Source organism: Podarcis melisellensis, assembly GCF_964234715.1.
Source record: "Podarcis melisellensis genome assembly, chromosome: 3".
NCBI lineage: Eukaryota > Metazoa > Chordata > Lepidosauria > Squamata > Lacertidae > Podarcis > Podarcis melisellensis.
In genome coordinates, this window is record NC_138530.1 from 104,221,226 (window position 1) to 104,239,273 (window position 18,048).

Genomic DNA, 18,048 nt, shown 5'->3' on the forward strand with positions numbered 1-18,048 from the left:
ATATACAAATGTCTACTTACCAACATTGCCAGGTGAGGTTCTCACAGCCATCAGAAATGCATCTTACAGCCACCTGGGAGAGAGCTTTTACAGTGATAGCAAATACCATGTGTGAAATCCCCTCATGCATCTGGCATGCATCAATAACTCCTCCCCCCCCGGTCACATGCTAAAAACGTATTAGTTCACACAGGCATTCTATGACCTTTGTTTGTACTACTGCCTAAATAGATACTGTATTGCTCAAATTTCTTGTAATGTATTTTTTATACTGTTTCGCTGCTTTATAATCTTACTCTCAGGGTTTTGCTTTGAATGTTTTAAAATACAAAATGATTTATAAGTGTCCTTAAATAAATAAATTAAATGGATTGGGGCCCAGTTTAATTATTAGTAATTGAAATTAGCTTAACCGTAACCTGGAAATATTTCTAACAGGAAGAAGAAGCTCAAGATAACAAGAGGAAGATGGAAACTGTGGAGGAGCAGATGCATCAGCAGAAAAAGAAAATGGAAGATGCAAAATGTATTCTAAAAGAGGCAGAACAAAAATTTGAAGCGATTAGAAACAAAATCCATCGAGTAGAAGAAGAAGCTGGCCCAGTCCGGGTAAAAAACCACTATTCTATTCATTTTTAAAATCCTGTGGAGAATCTGCAGACACTGGGTTACATCAAGTGGTGTTGCTCAGCCCAATAGTAAGGGTTCCTTCAGCAGAATGGGAAAGGAAGCAATTTTCAACATTTCCTCTCCCCCTCCCCCACTGCTGTGCAACCCCTCTAAATCTCCATTGGGCTGAGATTTGGGGGGCAGCACAGGACTACAGAGGGAGGGGGTGTCAGTGAAAATTGCTTCTTTCCTCATTGCTTCTTTCCTCATCAGGTACACAATTACCATCAGCTGAGTAACACTGTTGGATACGACGTGTGACAGATGCATGGCATCAGACTCAAGGAATTTTAACAAAAAGTGAATAGAAAAACATGGCTACATTTTTCAATTGAGATTAAAGAGATGGCATTTCTAGAAGTTGTGAAGCTGTAAAAATACCCCACAAAATCAAAATGTATGAAAAACATTTCTTATCAAATCTAAACATTTTACTGCTTTAACACCATAAAATGCACCACATATAACATTTTCTTTCTGACTCCTGTGTAATTTAAAAGCTTGCTACACACTAAACTGAGTTTATACCAAACTGGTATCATCTGATTTATTTTGACCTTATGTATGATACTGAAAACAATTGTTCTTAACTGATAATAATAATTATCCTTCAATTATAATTAGCTACAAGTACGATAATATAGTTTTGTTTCTATGTTATCCAGTTTCACTATACTTTGCCATATTAGGTACGCAAGTATGCTGTCTTAAACTGAAGTTGATAAATTAACACTTTGTACGCCACTTTCATCTTACTAAAACTAGTTTACATTTCATGTTGATTTGTTAACAGGATGGACTGCATGAGGTGGATGAAGAACTGGAACGAAGTAAAAGCCACTTGCGGCATTATGAGGAAAAAGAAAAATCCCATTTAGACATTATAAAAACTCATAAAAATAATCTAGCTACAAAAGAGAAAGAATTAATGGTGTGTATTTAGTTTAATCTGATTTAAACCTTTCCTTGTTTTTTGCTAGTGAAATAAATGTTGAAAATGTTTGTTCCATTCTCTTATGCACCCTTTCATTTACTCATCTCTATATTTCTATGGAGCTAATTTTATTAGAATAAAAGGTAAAGGGACCCCTGACCATTAGGTCCAGTCGTGACCGACTGTGGGGTTGCAGCAGTCATCTCGCTTTTTATTAGCCGAGGGAGCCGCCTGGGTCATGTCAGCATGACTAAGCCGCTTCTGGCAAACCAGAGCAGCACATGGAAACACCGTTTACCTTCCCGCCGGAGCGGTATCTATTTATCTACTTACACTTTGACGTGCTTTCAAACTGCTAGGTTGGCAGGAGCAGGGACCGAGCAACGGGAGCTCACCCCATCGCGGGGATTCAAACCGCCAACCTTATGATCGGCAAGTCCTAGGCTCTGTGGTTTAACCCACAGCGTCACCCACGTCCCTCTTTAATTAGAATAGGCTAATGAAACATGGCACACGGGATGTGTTTTGCAGAATACATTTCTTGCATGCTCTCTATTCATTTTCCCTTTCAAATGTCAGGTTTGTGACTCCCTGAGTGTTTCAGCGTTGGCCTTCGGTCCCCACTGATGCAAGTAGAGCTGTGGTCAGTCAGTTGCTAGGCAGTGCTTTGCATTGGCGGAATGGAGTTGCTGGCTGCTGGAGCTAGTTGTTTTTCAGCTAGGTGTGCTATGAAATGGAGTATTGGTCTGCTGATTATTGCTATCACAGAGGTTCTGATGCCTTTGTGTTGAAACAGCCATGTCCTTTTCTCCACTGCAGTCTCTGGGGCTAACACCTTTTTGAGGGCTTTCTTCAGCCTGCACTGGTGACAACAGAATCTGGGGTGGCTGGGAGATTAGCTTGCTTGCTATGTCAGAAAGGAAGAGAGAAAGAGAGAATAAGATTCTGGTTACAGTGGTGACATATAATACCTTATACAGTGGTACTTCAGGTTGCATACGCTTCAGGTTACATACGCTTCAGGTTACAGACTCCGCTAACCCAGAAATATTACCTCGGGTTAAGAACTTTGCTTCAGGATGAGAACAGAAATCATGCTCCAGCGGCACAGCAGCAGCAGGAGGCCCCATTAGCTAAAGTGGTGCTCCAGGTTAAGAACAGTTTCAGGTTAAGTACGGACCTCCGGAACGAATTAAGTACTTACTTAACCTGAGGTACCACTGTACACCAGGCATCTCCAGGTCCCAAGTGACTGCGATCTACTCCCAGTATAAAAAAAACTGGCAGTGATCTACCCATTGTCATTAGAGGGGGGAGAGACCAAAGTTGTTGAACTTTTATTAGGGGGAGACACCAAAGTTGTTGGGCTTTTTTTTAGGGGGGAGGCTAGATTTGTTGTTTTCTAAAAGCTAATGTGGCCCTCAAGAAAGGGAAGGTTCCCCATCCTTTGGGGGATGATTCTGGGATATTCTCTACAAGGTTACATTGATTGCTGACACACAGCATGCAAAGCATTTCGAACACTGCAAAACATGTAAAATGTTGGGTATCATTTCCTATTATACTAGAGAGATATACACATTTTTTAAAAAAAGAAGTGGAAGAAAAAAGCCCCATTTGCTTGTCAGATTAAAATGGAGGGGATTTTATTAACCCTGCTTCTAAGCAAAATATACAGAGTTTAAATCTCTTTTTGTTGTTGTTGCATTTTAACACTTTAGGAAATGATTGCAAAGGCTTCAGAAATCCATCCCGAGCGAATAGAAGTAAATAGAACATATAAGAGTCTTGATACAGAAATAAACCGCTTAAAAGAAAAGATCAATTCAGAAAGAAAACGTACTGGAGATAGAGAAGAAATAATCAGGTAAATGTAATGGTTCCTTTGGCTGTTCTTTTTGAGGTGGGATATGCTTCCTGCTCTTTCCTTAAGACTTGATCCCGTTTTAGAGCCATGCAAGCAAACGCCTAACCAATTTTCTGACAGTAATAGCACTTTTTCTGATGACTTTTTTCTGTTGTGAATCTACCAACAATGTTATTGGTGTGCACAGATTCCTCCATTATGAGAGAAACTGGGCAGGCCTCTGCCCAATTTGAGGCAAGTTTCCCCTTTCTAGCAGGCCCCTTGCATCCCATGCCACATTGCTCAGAAGAGACCCTCACAGCCTCCCCTAGAAAAGTTTGGTGGGACATAAGTGCCTGCCACATGGGGAAGGAAGAGGTCAGAGATTTTCTTGTGAATTTTATTAATTTAACTTAGCATCCAAGCCACAGTTTTCAACTAATTGATCCTTATTTTGGACACATTTTATTGACCTGCAGAGAGCTTCACGAAGCAAAAGAAAAATACCAGACTGCAGAGAGTGAAGTCAAGAATTTGAAGAAATTTATTAAACTGTTGGACGAGGTGATGGTTGAGAGATATAAAAGATACCTGAAGTTTAGAAGGTTGGTGTGATGTTATACATTTACTGACATACTGTGGGGGTGGGGAGAAACAGTGTTAATAGATGTTGAAAAGAACCAAAGTAGCAAAACTAGAATCCCAAATTACAGTTTTCCTCTTGGTACTTGAACATCACCTGTTGTTCAGGAATGGTTGCAACTGGTGAGCCAGCCAGAGCTTGAAGAAAGCAGTTTATCCCTGGGCTTCTAGTGACAATGCTGGATTCAGGAGCATGCTTGGTTATATACATCTCTCTCTATATATATTATATCTTTATTTTTTCATTTCTTCAATCTAAAGGTTCCTTACAGTGCGATGCAAATACTACTTCAACTGCTTGTTAAGTCAGCGATCGTACTCTGGAAAAATTGAGTTTGACCACAAGAATGAAAAGCTTTCAATTACTGTAAGTCATTTTGCATTTCCTTATTAATTGCTGTGTGCTATTTGATAGTTGGTCAAAGGCTTATCTCATCAGCGTCTCATATAAGTTACTTACCAGCCAATATTTTGAAACCATTTTCTTGGTTTAGAGGAGGAAGTTTGACCCTTTAATCCCAGTTTTTACAAAATACTGTTTAAAATAATACAGTTGTTTTTGGATCACAGATCTTAAAAGGGGGAAAATCTAAAAGCGGGGAAGAGTAGGGGAAGTGACTTAATAATTCCCTACTTTTAAATTTGAGTTTGCTCAATTCACTCAACAGAAAATTTCTCAGCAGTTATCTAAAAATATAGTCATATACAGTGCTATTTTTCTAGAAAAAGAGGTGCTGGAACTCACCATGAGCGCCTTCCTTGTTCTCTTAAAAAGGCAATGGTGCCCACCTGAGAGGTGCCGGAACAGAGTTCTAGATGGGAAAAAGCCCTGGTTATGACATGTGACATTCTGCGCATACACTGGATAGCCTCCATATCTAAGCTGGCTTTCTATCTACATATCTGCCAAACACTCTCGGCTGCTGAGGACTTTCCAGAAACATTTCCACAATTGCAGAATTTCCTGTGCTGTCCCAGCCCTACAAGCAAGACACTCTATATCAGGCATAGGCAAACTGGCCCTCTAGATGTTTGGGACTACATTTCCCATCATCCCTAGCTAACAGGACCAGTGGTCAAGGATGATGGGAATTGTAGTCCCCAAACATCTGGAGGGCTGAGTTTGCCTATGCCTGCTCTATACAGTTTAACATGCATATATCTCTGGTTCCACACAAAGCTAATGGAAATTCCTTGTAAAGCTATCTTGGGCACTGTAGCATATTTCCCCCTCAGAAATATTACAGGGAGGAAAGATGTTTGTTCTTTTCAGGCACATTTCTCAAATGTATAGATGGTATATACTATTCATATTTTAAGTGTTTTATATTGGTTAGCTTAGTCCGATCAAAATCAACAAGGCTAAAAGAAGCTGCTCTGCTGCCACTCTTCTGCCAATAGTTGTGACAGTTATGACCTCAAGGTGTCCTCATAATTCCAAGAAAGTCTGGCTATACTGAATTAATTTTACAGAAGAGAGGCTGAAAATGGCATGTATTTCACTTTCTTAGCATGTTTGTATTTCAGTGTTGTTTAATCCTTAGCACAGCCTCAGTTTTCTATGGTTGCCCAGCGCTACAAGTTTGGATGCAATTTATGAAGCATTGTCAATGAAAACTTGTTTATTTTTGTGGACTTGTAACAGTATTGGCCTATTACTAGCTTGTTTAGTTACTGCAACTACTGCATGTTTGTTTCATGAAGAGTCTTTTCATTTTAAGCTGCGCTGAAATTAGGTCTGGATACTCTGTTTACGCCAATTCTTTAATTGAACTTCTTGCTTCAGATTGATTTGGTATTGCTGGCTATTAGTAGTTTTTTCACAGTGGGGGAGACTTCCGTGAGATAGGTTGTGATCAGTGATTCGCTTTTTCTGGAAATCTTTTCTGTGTAAATTAAGGTAGTTTTCTGGTGCCATACAGCAGGTCTGGGGAATCTTTGGCCCTTCAGATGTTGCTGAACTATAACTCATTAGCCCCAGTTACAGGTAGGTAGCCGTGTTGGTCTTCCGTAGTCAAAACAAAATAAAAATTAAAAAATCCTTCCAGTAGCACCTTGAGACCAACTAAGTTAGTTATTGGTATGAGCTTTCATGTGCATGCACACTTCTTCAGATATCATTAGCCCCAGTAAGCATGGCCAATAGCCAGGGATTGTGAGAGTTGTAGCAACATCTGGAGATCCTCACACTTGCTGTAGAGAGGAAGATCTAATTTTTTATGTATTTAGTATATCTTGCTGTTTGGCTTGTAACATGTCATAAAGTTGAAAACCAGGTGTTGCCGAGCCCTAGTCACTAAACATTGATGCATGCATATTCCACACCAGCAGACCTCTCGATCCTGTCAAGTTTTCTTCTTCATATTGCTGCTAAGTATTGACAGGAAGAGATAAACCTCAGTGCCCCATAACATACTGCACCACTGAGAGTTCCTGTCCAGAATAAATGGGTGGTGAAGAAGGATGTGACTGGAGGCATCCACCAAGAACGATAAAATGTAGGCAAAATCCCTGTGTTTCTGGTGTACTTGCAGACTTTAGCCTTCCCTACCACTTGAGAATGGAACGTGGGTGGCGCTGTAGGTTAAACCACAGAGCCTAGGACTTGCCGATCAGAAGGTCAGCAGTTTGAATCCCCGCGACGGGGTGAGCTCCCATTGCTCGGCTCTGGCTCCTGCCAGCCTAGCAGTTCGAAAGCACATCAAAGTGCAAGTAGATAAATAGGTACCGCTCCAGCGGGTAGGTAAACAGTGTTTCCGTGCGCTGCTCTGTTTTGCCAGAAGCGGCTTAGTCATGCTGGCCACATGACCCGGAAGCTGTACGCCGGCTCCCTCAGCCAATAAAGCGAGATGAGCGCCGCAACCCTAGAGTCGGCCACGACTGGACCTAATGGTCAGGGTTCCCTTTACCTTTACCGCTTGAGAAAGAGTCCAATACCTCAACAGATGAATTTATTCTTTCCATAAAACAGGGTTGGAGCTTAAAGCCCTGCTAGATTTGCATAGTGTACTGCTTAGAAAGCTCTCGATAACTCAGTTAACTCGCTCTTCAACCCTTTGCTCATGAGTTTCCAGCTGACACAACTTTCCCCAGTAGTCAGCTTTCCCCCAGCCAGCATGCTGACTTCCTTTTTAGAAGAAGCTTCTAGAAGTTCCGAATCCAAAAATGGATGGGAGGAAGTCGCCCATTGCAGAATGCCATCCTTTTCACAAACAGAACCTTCATGGTAAAGTGTATTGTTGTTGTTTTTTTACTTTGCGTAAGTATACACTAATATTAGGGAACTCTTTTTTTTCTTTAGTTAACTTTCTTTTTCAGTTACACTTTTCTCTCTTTATTTATTTGAAGGTCCAGCCTGGGGAGGGAAACAAGGCTGCTTTAGATGACATGAAATCTTTATCTGGAGGTGAACGTTCCTTTTCAACAGTGTGTTTCATCCTTTCTCTGTGGTCTATTGCTGAATCTCCTTTCAGATGCTTGGACGAATTTGATGTCTTTATGGTACAGTTGGCTGAGCTTACTTATTCCGATACTCATTAGACAGATCTCCATAGCTGTTAATCATTTATCAGTTTTTATCAGGAGCATGAAAGAGAATATATTGTGTTTCTTTTTCTTGTGATTTTAGGTGCATAATATTCCCTTAATAGTTCAGTATATTATATCTAATTCTTTTTGCAACCCCCCTTAAACTGAGCGTTTTAAGCATAAATTGAATAATAAAACCATGAAATGTTCACGCTGAGAGATCTATCAGAGGAAAAGACTGTATAGCCCTGATGCAATTTGAAATGGGGGAGTAATTCCAAGAAGAAAGCTATTTTAAGGACGGCAGGTTTCTTCATTATTGCACATTAGTCTCACAGAAACACTGGGGATAGATTAAGTTGTGACAGTGACTTGTCCATGGCGATCTAGTTTGCTTCATGGCTGAGTGGTTCTTTGAACCAAGATACCCAACACTTTAAATTAATTTATCTGTGAAATCGGTGATATTGGAATTGGTTTCTAAACCATCATGATTTTACTGTCTGGACCCTGGTTTAAGAGACAACATTGTATTATTAAATTTGAATAAAATGTATGTATTAAAATATATTGATACATTGCAATTTTTGTTTTTAGGACATGGTTAACAGGCGAATTGCAATGGATATGATGCTTAAGATGGCAGATTCTCAACGTTACCGGCAGTTTGTTTTGCTCACCCCACAGAATATGAGGTGATCTGCTTTTCATATTCAGTATCCATTAAGGTTCTTGAGTTTTTAAAATGTCAGTGGCAGTCATTTTTATATTTACTGTTTGGATTTTTAATAAGTTTTCCGTCCTCCCCTCCCGACCCATTTTTCTGCCTTGCTACTTCAACAAAATCAAATACACATTTCTGGTTCATTTAAATTTGCATCTCAAAGGCTTATTGAATGAGCTGTGTTGTCAACAGGAATACTAAAACTTAAATGAAAAGATAGAAAACAGCTACATTGATACTTTAAAAACTTCTATGATGGAAATAGCTTTAATCAGAAAATAAACGGAAGCCAAAAGACAAGACTATAGAAAAGTGAGGCATAAAATCAGATGCATATATAAATTAAAAAGTGGCGGTGAATTGCAACATTCTCCTTTCCCTGAAGCTTCCATCAGCTGTGTAAGTTTTAAAGAGAAATACCCAGCAGCTTTGAGAGTTCAGAGAATATGGCAGATTGTCTGTTGGCTGAGCTGCTGACACCTGGCTGCAACTTCTCCTGTTTGGAGCTGGTCTGGACTCTTTCCCCTAAACAGGAAACCATACTCTCCTCTTTCTTCCTCTTCTTCCAAAATGTACCTTGCTTAGCAGCAGTAGTAAAGAGGTTCACTGGGTTTCTAGGATGCTCATCAGAAGCTAGCTAGTACTCAAGCCCCAGTTTCTGAATTTCTTCTCCCAAACAAGGCCATTGCATCAGAGGCTGCAGGAATTAATGAGGATCCTTTTCTCCCCACCATTAAGTCTGGGAGGGAGCCAAAAACTATTATCCAGCCTGATTGCGAGATCACAGGAAATAACCTAATTGGGATATCTAAGGCTTCTACAGTAAACCAGTGTAGGTGCTAAACTCTCTGGAACAGAAACATTGGTATTCGTTTCTCCTTAATGGTGGATGGTGGAGTGGGGTGGACCACTTAAGATCCACTGGATAAATTGGTCTGAAACAAATACCATCAAGGGCTCTAACCAGAGCAAATTTCTGCTTCTTCAGTGGACAAGACATCATATTGCAATCAGCGTATGCTCAGCTGAGCTGCCTCTGTCTACTCTCCCACTGTTAGGAACTCTCCATTCCATGGGGCTGGCAATCCCTTTTTGGGTTACAAAATCAGCTCGCTCTTCTGGGTGGCTACCTCCCTAGAGACTGCGCTCTACTCATGGAGTTAAAGACTGGCAGTGATCTACCCCCTTTTGGGGGGTTTAGGTCTAATTTTTTTAGGGAGGAGAAAATACCCTTTTTTGGGGTGCAGGGCAAAAATGTTGACTGTTTTTTTTAGGAGTGCCAAGCTTGTTGAGCTTCTTTGGGGGGAGCCAGTGATCTACCAGTAGGTCACAATCTACTTGTTTGGCCTGCCTGTTAGAATTTGTTGCATTTTCAAATGCTACCCATATAGAGGAACAGCAAATTACCAGTCACTGACTCTATCTAAAGTATCTCTCACAGATGTTTGTCTTCATTAAATGGCATATTCAAAACTAAGAATTTCCATGATAAAGTGAAAGAATCATGCTTGAGTTCGCTGCTATTAACTTGCCCTTATGTTTTGTATTTAGCACCTTGCCCACGAGTCGTCTCATTCGAATCCTTCGAATGCAAGACCCCGAGAGGGGACAGAACAAACTGACTTTCCGTCATAGAGGTGATGAAGATGAGGATGAAGAATGAGTGCCTTAATCATGTCCATTGCTATTTATCAGCTTGCTTTATGTTACATTTGTAGGAATTTAAGATCTCAGTTCAACATGTGCTCATGCCCGGCTGAAATCAATGAGACTTGCACCTTTAATTATGCCTGTAAGATGCATTTGTGAACTTGTGCCTTTTGTTCTTACTGCAGCTTGCAGCGCTCAGCATCAAAACTAGAGTTTATACATGGGAGCATCAAAAAGCATTTTGGCGATGGAAATGCTGCAATATACATGCCATCTCATGTACATGTGGCTCCTCCGCATTGCAGTCACTTTTTGTTAGAATAGAAATAGATTACTTGGGGAACGACAGCCCTGGTACTATTATTTTTTTCTCTTTTTTACAAAATAAAAGTTTGAGAGTGAGTGCGGTGTGAACGCCTTGTATATTTTTCCTGGCACTAAGGAGTGTTCCCTGTTGCTATTAGACAGCACCGTCTGTGTTGTGGAGATCCCACAATACTGATTTTAAACACAATTGGGACCAGCAGGACAAGGTGGTCAGGGGTGGCTGCCTCTGTAATTTTGTGTTGCACTGTGAAACATGCCCCTCCCCCCAAATAGCAGATAATTTGTGATTGATGCCCCCAGCACTCCCAAAATTCAAAATGTCCAGAGAGGTTGGCTTGGCAACTTCTGGATTAGACAGCTTCTTGAACACAGAAGAACTGAATGTTTTGTCCAATTTCTAGTTCAGTTGCCTTAACCATCAAATTTTGCAGCGTATTGGGGGCTTCAGAAAACAATACATTTTATGAATATTTCACCCATGTCTAAAATTTTCATTACTGAAAAAAAGATAGCGTCTTGATGCTATCAAATTCTTTTTTTTCTTTTCTTTAAGGAAAGCTGATCTTAATTTCTCACTTCTATCCTTGATGAAATTTATAATCTGGTGTTCTCTGCCCTACCCCCACAAAAGTTTTGCACTACTTATAAAAACAGGATTTTTAGCTTAAAAACCAGTTTTGAGGAGGATTGTATATCTTAAAAGTCTCAAATTGACAACATGATATGTTTAACAGATTCTGGGAGAAGAAATGGGGGCAAGCAGATCACCAGATCTCGATGGGTTGTCAGCTGAGTATTATAAAATTTAGCTGTGTTTAAGACTGATTGATAGAAGAATATCTAAATCATGAAAGCTCATCTGTCCTCTGAGTGATGTTATGGCATTTAATTTAGTCACAAATAATCTTGAAGCAAGTGAGCAGCAATGTGGCCCAGTATGCGGAAAGCAACCAATTACTCAGGATGCTAAGAATCCAAGCAGATTGCCAGAAGCTCCAAGCTGACCTAAAGCACAAATTTTATGCTGGGGATTAAGAAAGGAATGGGACAAAACTGCCAGTATAATGCTTTTGTATAAATCCATGGTGTAGCCATATCTGGAATAAAGTGCAACTCTGACCACATGGATATCGGCTGTCACAGCTAAATGAAAGCTTTTTGTAAACCGCTTTGTAAAAAAAGCAAAACTCAGTCGAGTGGTATATAAATTTTATGAAATAAATAACTAAACAAATCAGGACTGGTGATGGGAGTTGTATTCCAACAGCATATGGAGGGCTGCTGTTTTTGTTGGGTAATGTGATGGTGGCAGTGTTTCTGCTGGGTGATGTGAGAGGATGGTGATGGCTGAACATGTTGCTAAAGGCTGTGATGACACTTCAAAAATAGGTTGTGGTGAAGCACTGAGACTCTAGCTGCATGGGAACTTGAATGTGTTAGGGGCTTTGTACAATCTGTCAACTTAAAATCCAGTCTCTCTCCTAAGCCCTTTGATGTTTTTGTGGCTCAGGGATAACTGTTACTTCATATGAACCAGCTGTTTAATCAAAAACTTTCCTCCCTGGTGCTCCACTTTTGAGTTTTCCAGAAAACTTGCTTTATTGACACATGCTCCTGCTAATTTCCACAATAAAGCAGGAAAAGCCCCCTTTTGCTGCTTTAGGCAGAATCTTCCTCAACCTGATTTCTGTTCCTTTCTGCCAGGATAAGGCTCCAAATGCATGAAGGTTGGCAGTATTTTCGCCAAGACAGTGTGGGCAAGTGGCATTTGTTGTAATAGCAAACGTCTGAGTCTATTGAAGGTTGTGTTCGTTTGCTGATTATTCTGACTTTTTTCCTTCATGGCGTGAATTTATTCCCATGGCATTTACGGATTTAAATTATCTACTGCCGCAGGCCACATCTTTAAATTATCTGCTGCTGGCAGCCATTGTGAACCCTGCTTGAAACTCTGGAAGCGTGGTCTATTTTAATTCAGAAGGATTTGTTCCATTGGTAGCAATTTGAAGGCATTTGTTGATAATATTAAGTGCACGGCATAGTTCCTGCACACTGCTTTTATTTAGGGCAATTTTGACAGGTACACTCTCTGGAAAGAATTGCAGACAAGTGATAAAATGTTTTACTTCATAATAGTTGTACTTTGTTCAGTCACTTACTGGAATGGATTTGGGGTGGGCACGAGGATCCCTTTCCTAAAATTGGCCAGTTGTAACTCATAGATTCCTTTTTACAGCTTTAAATCTGCAGCCGGGAGAGAAGGTAATGGCAGCTTCTTCTGCCCACCCACCTGACATCTCATCTGACAGTAACTGGTAAATTTTATTTTCCAATTTTCAGTTTAACAATAATCGCATGTAAATCAGTACATACTCAATTCAACTCCCCTTCTGTGGTTTCATATAAAATCATTTCCAAAACTGCACCTCCCACTTCTACTTAATTACTCTCTACTTTTAAATTAACCTTTTAATTGCTTGTTTTTAGATTAATGCTGCCAGTGTGTTTAGTTGTTTATGATAGTCTTTGATACAGTCCACAAATTTCCCCCATTCTTTGTTGAAAATTTTTTCTTCTCAATTCCTTAGTCTTCCCATTAATTTTGCCAGTTCTGCATAGTCCGTTAACTTTATTGGCCATTCTTCCTTGGTTGGGACAGTTCCTTCTTTCCATCTGTGCAAAAAGCATTCTGGCAGCCATTGCTTGCATACATAAACAGTTTTTTGTGGTCTTTCAGTCTCCTGCTCTGTTATTCCTAATAGAAAGGCTTCTGGTTCTTTGGTAAAAGTTACCTTTAACTCCCCGGCCCCAGCTCATCATAAATCATTTCCCAGAAGTCTCTTACTTTCTTATAAGACCACCACAAATGATAAAATGTACCCATCTGACAGTAACTGGTGAGGAAGATTTCAGTTGTTAGATTGTGTTGGCTGTCTGAAGCTAGCTGTCTCACATTGGCCAAATTAATGATAAGTTAGTTCCCTGTGACCTTGAATGTGGGGTTTGATTATTGCATGTATATTCCACCTATCCTTCAAAGAACTTAAGGAGGCATACATTGTTCTTTGTGTGCATCTCTCCCCCATCCCATTTTTTTTTATCCTAACATCTCTGCGAGATAGGTCCTAATAAGCCTTATGACTGAGGATGTGAACCCTAGTCTACCAAGTTCTTGTCCAGAACCCTTTAACTACACTGTACTAGCTTTTAAAACAAAAAATGGCTAATGTAGGAGATTCTTGTTTGGGTCAAAATCCTAGTGTGGTGGCTGCGTCTGGGTAAGAGGGCTGGAATTGGGCTGCCTGTGCTAGCAATGGTGAATCTCCCATTCGCTTCATTGTGAAATTAAACTGTGTTAGTGATCTCTATTGAAATTTTGGGTTTTTCTTGCCCTAAGAAGTAAATCATAAAATAGCAAAGCATCCACGATGAAAGCTTTGGTTAGGAGTGCTCCGCCATGTGTTTTCTCAGATACATTTTTCTGATGTTGCGGAATCATACAAAAACTTAAATGATTTTTGTGTGTGTGATAGTCCTTACCTGGTCCACAGTTCAGCTACTTGCGTTTTATCTAAGTTATCTAGGTTGCAATCCTGTAGCACTTTCCTGGGAGTAAATCTTACTGGATTGCTTTCTCAGCAGAAATGCACAGGGTTGTTAAAGTTCCTCATACACCATGGAAGTAACTCAGTGATTTTATTGGAACATAAATGCTGAAGCTTGCAGCCATACTTCTTCTTTCTTGCGTGGGCCCCAAATGCCTCTAAATCCAAATGTTCTAGTCTATAAATCACAGAAAGCCGCAGTGATGCTCTCCGCCCAAGAAAGACAAGTTATTCATGTAAAAGAAAACAAAGGAGAAGTCAAATGTTATAAATTTATTTCGGGACATTGATTTCAACCTCTTTGGAAGCTTATGAAAACTTCAAGCAGAAATTAATACACTCCCAACAAAACTTTTTTAAACTTCCAGTAAAACAGTATTTTAAATGTGTTTATATATATTTATATTATATATATTTATATGTTAACTTTCAATTTAGGGAACACTTTTTAGCAGGGTTAGCTTTTTTAGAAGGTTTCATCATATACTTCATTCTTCTGACATAGCTCTCTCTCTTTTTTTGTCTGGTTGAAAGGATGCAAATGAGGTAAGAATTAAGGCAAACCTAAAAGTCATGCAAATGAATACATTAATATTCACTGACAGTACGAGCACATGTCTGGACCAGACTCAAGAACTGAGGAGCTTCCCTCTGTCTGTCCACTACATACAGCAGAAGAGTGTCATGTTTGCTAATGAACAGTTTACACTACCATGGGGTTTTCAGTGTCACTAACATTACCCAGTTTAGGAGACATATAACTAGCATCAGTAAAACATGAACAATAAATAGTATATAGTTCATTGCAGCATGGAAGTGCTGCACAGGCATCGGAGGAATAAGACTCATGAAATGACATTGCACACATCACATTGTGGCATTTTTTTCCTTATAATATATACTTTTAAAATTCTGTAGCAATTGACATTCTCATGCACACAAGTGTTTCAAACACAAGAAGCAAGTCCATTGATAGGTAGTCCAAGCAATTTTTTTGTTTGTTTTGTTTCTGTGTGTGTGTGTATGTGTGGAAATAGCTGCAAACTGAATGGAACATTTAAATTTCTGTGCAGTCCATGAAAGCATTTTTACATGAGCTCATTTCTGAATGTCACACTGCAGGAGTAATACAATGGAAGGGTCGCTCTTTGCAGCTTCTTTGAATTCATCCAGTGTGATCTGGTCATCATGGTTCTTATCCATCTTGCTGAAAATCTTATCCACTCTTTGCTCCGGTGTGAGGCCATCTTCGTTCATTTTCATCATTATCACAGTGCCCACCATTTTATAAATGGCCTTGAGGAGAGAGAAAGAGAAAGAAAAGTTCATAAGCTCCAGCACAATTAGCCTGGCCTTTGAAACACAGAGCCCACTCAGAGGCAAGTCCTGTTGAGTTCAGTGGCACTTATTTACAAATAAATGGGTTTATAGCATTGCAACTTGTAATTGCGCAGTCTTGCACTTTTAAATTTAAAGGATTTCAACTAGAGAGTTAAGCAGGAAACATGAAATGCATTATGTGAGGCTGAACTGCTATACCAACGAGTATTTTCATGTTTGCTACATAGTGTTCATAAGCTAGTGAGAATCTTGCATGAGCATCAGCTATTCTGCAGCGAAGTTCACAAACCACTAGAGATAATGTCTAGGGGATGCTCGAACAATTGGCTTTTGGAAATGGGAAGGCTACAGTGAGAGTACTGGGGATGCATCTGCCAGAGAGGGCCAGGAACAGAGGGCAAGTTTTGCAGTTAATGCAGAAGCATTTTTCTATTTCTCATGGGACTTAATGATGTCAGGTATATAGGACAAAATTAAGAAGTCCACTCAGTGACTGCATTTGGCATTGCCAGTTCCTGGGGGTCAGACCTTCTCTTATCTTCTTAACCCCATCCTGTGTTAAATTTATTTAGGCTACAACTCTACTCATCAACTAGAAGGAAGGTCACTAAATTGAATGTCTACTCTGCTTTGGAGTACATATGCTTAGTATTGATAGTTTACCCACAAAGGCCCCAAGGGAATTGACATTATAATCATAACTATAAAACTAATCACAGAACGGTTTTCTTTTTTAAAAGCTGTTTCTTAGGCACATGTGACAGAATACTGGAAACAGGCTTTCAGTGTTCATTCAGCCTGGATAGGTCAGTTGCTTAGAGCTGATAATGGCAAGGTTGCAAGGAGTTGGACTAGATGATCCTTGAGGTCCCTTCCAGCTCTACAATTCTATGATGATGCGTGTAAAATCTCACCTCTATAATTTCCAGCATCTCCACTCTTGTGATTTTTCCATCTCCATCTAAGTCGTACATATTGAAGGCCCAGTTTAGCTTCTGTTCAAAACTGCCCCTTGATGTGATAGATAGTGCGCAGATAAATTCTCTGAAATCAATGGTTCCATCGCCATTCTTATCAAAGGTTCTAAAGGCATGTTGGGCAAACTTTGAAGCATCTCCGTAAGGGAAAAACTGCAAAATTAAACACAAATGAAAGTATTAGGAGGCAGTGTAAACCTCTGTGTTATTACCTTTGTGTATTGAAGTATAAAATGCATGGTAAGAGCCAGGCCTTAAGCACCCCTAGCCCTACTGGAATATTTGGTTTTTTCAGTGCTTCACTCTCTTGCCCATTGGACACCATTGTAACTCAGCTGACTTCAGTGAAACTATTTCTGAGTCTGTAGCCTTGGGTCCCTTTGAAGATGACATCTTGGCTCTAATTCTATAAAGTGCCTGCAGAATTTATAATATTATAAATCAAACAGAATTAGCTATTTCCAGCTGCTGTCATCTTATGCCAAGAAGCATGAGACTTATAACCTTTCATCGGGGCTGCATTTCTCTTTTTTCCTTTCCTTTTGGCCTTACTTATGAATTCTAATAGCCATGAAATTGTCCATTTATGAAATGAAGACAAAGTGTGTCTGTCTGACCTTCTGTAGCATTGAATTTCATGGGTGCCTACATATTGGCTATCCAAAGGGAGAACAGAAAGTTATATTTATTCTCCTTTGCCATTTCTGCCTGTCCGGTCTCATTTTGTCCATTCCTTTATATTATGACGACCTGGAGCAATCAAGATATTGCTTAGCCTTCGTAGCACAGCAGGACTGGGAGAAGAGCACAGGATCCTAACACATCTGCACAAAGGCATGGTTTGGCCATCGTGACATGCACAACAGGCTGATAGGACCAACTCCTTCCTCTTTACACATCTTTTAATTACTTGAAAATGAAAGCCACTCCCATATTTGTGATTTTCATTTATAGCAAACACCTTACGGGTGCCCAATGTTTCTAAGAAGGATGCACTTTGCCATGATGGAAATTATAATTATGAGGGGGAAGGGAGTAGTTTCAATTTCCTTGCGGTTGCTGTCTCTTTTTTCACACACCCACTCCAGCATATTTTTAAAATTCATACATTAAAAAAATTCATACAGTCATACTTCAGGTTGCAAACGTGATCCGTGCAGGAGGCACGTTCGCAACCCACAGTGCCATGTCTGCTCACACGCGTGACCCAATTTGTTGCTTCTGCACATGCGCAAAGCGCAATTTAGCGCTTCTGTGCATGCATGAGTGCCAAAAACCTGTTCCAGTACTTCTGGTTCAGCGCGGTCCGTAACACGAAAATGCGCAATGCGCAGCGTTTGCACCCTGACGTATGACTGTACTACGCAACTATGCTTGCTCATGGCATGTGACTATGCATTTCTGAAACCTATTTCTGTTCAAGAAGTAAACCCTTCAGGAACAAGACTGACAGAAGGAAGTTAGACTTGCTGCTAGGAAAACCACCTTGCTCTGTGGCCTTTCTGGCTCTGTTTCTGCTGAAAAGACAATCCAGCAGAGCCGGCCTAAAACCTAGAAAGATTTATAAATTAGCAGAGTGTGGGTAGCATTAGGATCTTTGGTTTGGACAGTGGATTGTCCTTGTAGAGTTCCTTGGGAGGGAAAACGTAGCAGAGATCAATGTGTTGCCAGAAAAGGGTGCTTTATTAATAGAGCAAATAAAAGGCTATTCTAAAAGGGAGGGAGATTGTGTGTTTGAGTAGCAGTGAGCCAAGGCTGAATCCAAGCTGGAACAAGACGGAGGAGGAACTCGGGATAAAAAGTGA

General features: G+C 40.1%; 2 protein-coding genes and 1 long non-coding RNA gene across 4 annotated transcripts in view; 1 reads left to right on the forward strand and 2 right to left on the reverse strand.

Annotated features, from left to right (window-relative positions):
* LOC309367376 overlaps positions 1 to 2,796 on the reverse strand; it is a 57,390-nt gene extending 54,594 nt beyond the window's left edge. Inside the window, exon 1 of the long non-coding RNA XR_014167106.1 lies at positions 2,582 to 2,796. This is a non-coding gene — a long non-coding RNA (uncharacterized lncRNA). The remainder of the gene's footprint in view (positions 1 to 2,581) is intronic.
* SMC6 (structural maintenance of chromosomes 6) overlaps positions 1 to 11,557 on the forward strand; it is a 37,273-nt gene extending 25,716 nt beyond the window's left edge. Inside the window, exons 20-27 of the mRNA XM_081906055.1 lie at positions 439 to 609; positions 1,463 to 1,600; positions 3,325 to 3,470; positions 3,929 to 4,054; positions 4,353 to 4,458; positions 7,440 to 7,592; positions 8,217 to 8,314; positions 9,895 to 11,557. Of these exons, the coding sequence (XP_081762181.1) occupies positions 439 to 609; positions 1,463 to 1,600; positions 3,325 to 3,470; positions 3,929 to 4,054; positions 4,353 to 4,458; positions 7,440 to 7,592; positions 8,217 to 8,314; positions 9,895 to 10,006 (1,050 nt within the window). The 3' untranslated portion in view covers positions 10,007 to 11,557. The remainder of the gene's footprint in view (positions 1 to 438; positions 610 to 1,462; positions 1,601 to 3,324; positions 3,471 to 3,928; positions 4,055 to 4,352; positions 4,459 to 7,439; positions 7,593 to 8,216; positions 8,315 to 9,894) is intronic.
* Positions 11,558 to 14,183: 2,626 nt separating this feature from the next.
* The window catches only part of VSNL1 (visinin like 1), a 114,061-nt gene continuing 110,196 nt past the window's right edge, over positions 14,184 to 18,048 (reverse strand). For both annotated transcript variants that reach the window (XM_081906637.1, XM_081906636.1), the window contains 2 exons: positions 16,181 to 16,396; positions 14,184 to 15,221 (listed from right to left, as the gene is read on the reverse strand). In XM_081906637.1, coding sequence (XP_081762763.1) covers positions 15,024 to 15,221; positions 16,181 to 16,396 — 414 coding nt within the window. In that variant the 3' untranslated portion in view covers positions 14,184 to 15,023. The remainder of the gene's footprint in view (positions 15,222 to 16,180; positions 16,397 to 18,048) is intronic.